Source organism: Nicotiana sylvestris, chromosome 8, assembly GCF_000393655.2.
Source record: "Nicotiana sylvestris chromosome 8, ASM39365v2, whole genome shotgun sequence".
Taxonomy (NCBI): domain Eukaryota; kingdom Viridiplantae; phylum Streptophyta; class Magnoliopsida; order Solanales; family Solanaceae; genus Nicotiana; species Nicotiana sylvestris.
In genome coordinates, this window is record NC_091064.1 from 42610231 (window position 1) to 42612545 (window position 2315).

The 2315-nt window shown below is 35.2% G+C and overlaps 1 protein-coding gene across 1 annotated transcript; it reads right to left on the minus strand.

Annotated features, from left to right (window-relative positions):
* Positions 1-285: 285 nt before the first annotated feature.
* On the minus strand, positions 286-1131 carry LOC138874956 (uncharacterized). The gene is made up of 2 exons (XM_070153755.1): positions 988-1131; positions 286-936 (listed from the first exon to the last, which is right to left on the minus strand). Exons 1-2 carry the CDS (start codon positions 1129-1131, stop codon positions 286-288), a joined length of 795 nt encoding a protein of 264 aa, XP_070009856.1.
* Between the last annotated feature and the right edge of the window lie 1184 nt (positions 1132-2315).

The window sequence follows — 2315 nt, forward strand, 5'->3', positions numbered from 1 at the left end:
TTGCGCATGCCATTGAGTTGCATTTGCAATTTCTTAAACTCATCTTGAAGTACTTTTTTTTTATTTCACATACTTCATGCTTGAGTTTCAGTCTTTTACTTCTTTGTTGAGTCTCTTTAGCTCATTCATCATTTTTTGAGACTCTTTCAAAGTAAGATAAAAAATATCCTACAATTGATTACACCTTTCATAGTTATAAGATCTTACCTCGTTTGTTTCACCTCGTGCCTTGAAACAGTTCTTATTATCATTTTTGCATTCATCGTCTGAGGTGTCCTCATCTGTCTAGCATCCTAAAAGTTTGTTCATATCGTTTTTCAGAATTGTCATGAAGCAAAGATTTGCTATTTCTTCGTGTTCTGGATTGTCTTCATCACTCCAGCTTCCAAATGATTTGTATTTGTTGCAGCCTCTGGAGATTTTTCTTTTTAGATCTGGACACTCATCATGAACATGTCCAAATCTTCCACACTCATAGCATTTTCCATTATTTTTATCTTGTTCATAATATTGCCTGGATCGCCTAGGTGGCATCCTTCCTCTTTTCGCATTCCTAAATCTTCTCATTAAACCATCCCTGTTTCTTGACACCATGGAAATTTCTTCTTGAAGAGCTTCAGGAGTACCATCAATATCATTTTCTGCTATTTCAGTTGTGGCCTTGAATGCAACTGTTTTCTTCTTTTCTTCTTGGTTAGTTTTCTTGAGATGTGTTTTCTTGAAAGCTATGAGTTCTCCTCGAAGTTCATCAAATAATAGCTTATTCAGATCCTGTGATTCAAGTGTGACTACTTTGATCTGCCAAGTAGTGGGTAGGCTTCTAAGAATCTTTCTAACTTGATTACCACTTGAGTATGGTTTGCCAAAAGCTGTTAGATCGCTAATGATTTTGATGAATCTGGCAAACATCTCTTCAATAAATTCTCTTTCTTTCATCTAAAAGAGTTCATAATCATGAACCAACATGTTGATATATGTTTCCTTTACTTTGCTGGTTCCTTCATATGTAACTTCCAGTTTATCCCACATCTCTTTGGCTATATCACAACTAGAGATTTTCTCATACTCTTCACCACTTATAGCATTGTAGAGCAAATTTTTTGCCTTATTGTTGACTTGTACAACTGTCATTTGCTCATCTGTATATGAATTTATATCTTCGGAATCAGCAAGTGGTTAAGCGGCAGCCGACAGAGGATAGTTCCCCTCTTTTATAACTCTCCAGACTTTAACATCATAAGCCTTTGCATATATTTCCATATGCACTTTCTAGTGAGAGAAATGTTGCCCATTGAAGTATGGTGGCCTCACTTGTGAAGTTCCTTCATGGAAGAGTGCTCCTATAGTAACTTGATTAGCCATGATCTTTTCTCACAAGTTATTAAGCAAAAGAAAAATGTGAGCCTTGCTTTGATACCAATTGAAAGTACAAGAAGGGGGGTGAATTGTTTATTTTTAAAAATTAATCGCTACCAATTGATTATTTTTCTAATTAGTCGACTAGATGTAATAACTTAATAATAGTAAGGACATAATTTATGATGCAGATATTAAATGCAGGAATTAAAGACGCCGAAATATTTATACTAGTTCGGATTCAATGTGAATCTTAGTCCAGTCTCCTTAGGTTGAAAGGGAGTTCTCTTTCAGTGAATGAGTTTATCGAGTACACAGTAAATAGTGTGATCTACACCGATAGCTCAGTTGCTATGCCACTCGTTTCTCTTTGATGCAATGCCTCACCAGTGTTGTTCTCTCTTTCTTCTCTAACTTGTTACACAGCTGATCTAGTAGAGCTGCAATATTTATTTGTAGTAGAACAAAGAGAGGGTATTTGGTTTGATCAAAGTATATGTGCTAAGGTATAGAGACGAGTTTAAATACTTTGAGAGAGGCTTGATTTCTGAAGAGATTTGCCAACCCAAGAGATTTGATCCTTAGAAAAATATTGATTCTTTCCAAGAATAAGGTTATTCAGCAACGACTTTGACTTGACGAGAGGGATTTAATGACTTCCCTTATATATGACTTGATAGCGCCGGCTATACTTCCTTGAATCTTGATCCTTCCAGATTTAGTATACTTGTTTGATTATCTTACAAAATCTTCGATACTCTAGATTAATTTGATTCCTTCAGTCTAGCCTTAATTGATTCCGTCAGTATTGGACACTATCATTGATTCCTTTAATCTTGGATGCTTTTCTTGATTTTCTCTGATTGATTCCTTCAATCTTGAATGTTATCCATGAGTTCCTTGATCTTCTATAATTGATTCCTTCAATCTTGAATGCTATCCATGATTTCCTATACAAA

What these genes read in the sequence shown, in the direction of transcription:
- LOC138874956 (XM_070153755.1), bottom strand. Translation starts at nt 1,131, where the DNA reads ATGACAGTTGTACAAGTCAACAATAAGGCAAAAAATTTGCTCTACAAT. An exon ending in CATATGAAGGAACCAGCAAA is followed by an intron (nt 937 to 987) that starts GTAAAGGAAACA and finishes GAACTCTTTTAG; the next exon opens with ATGAAAGAAAGAGAATTTAT.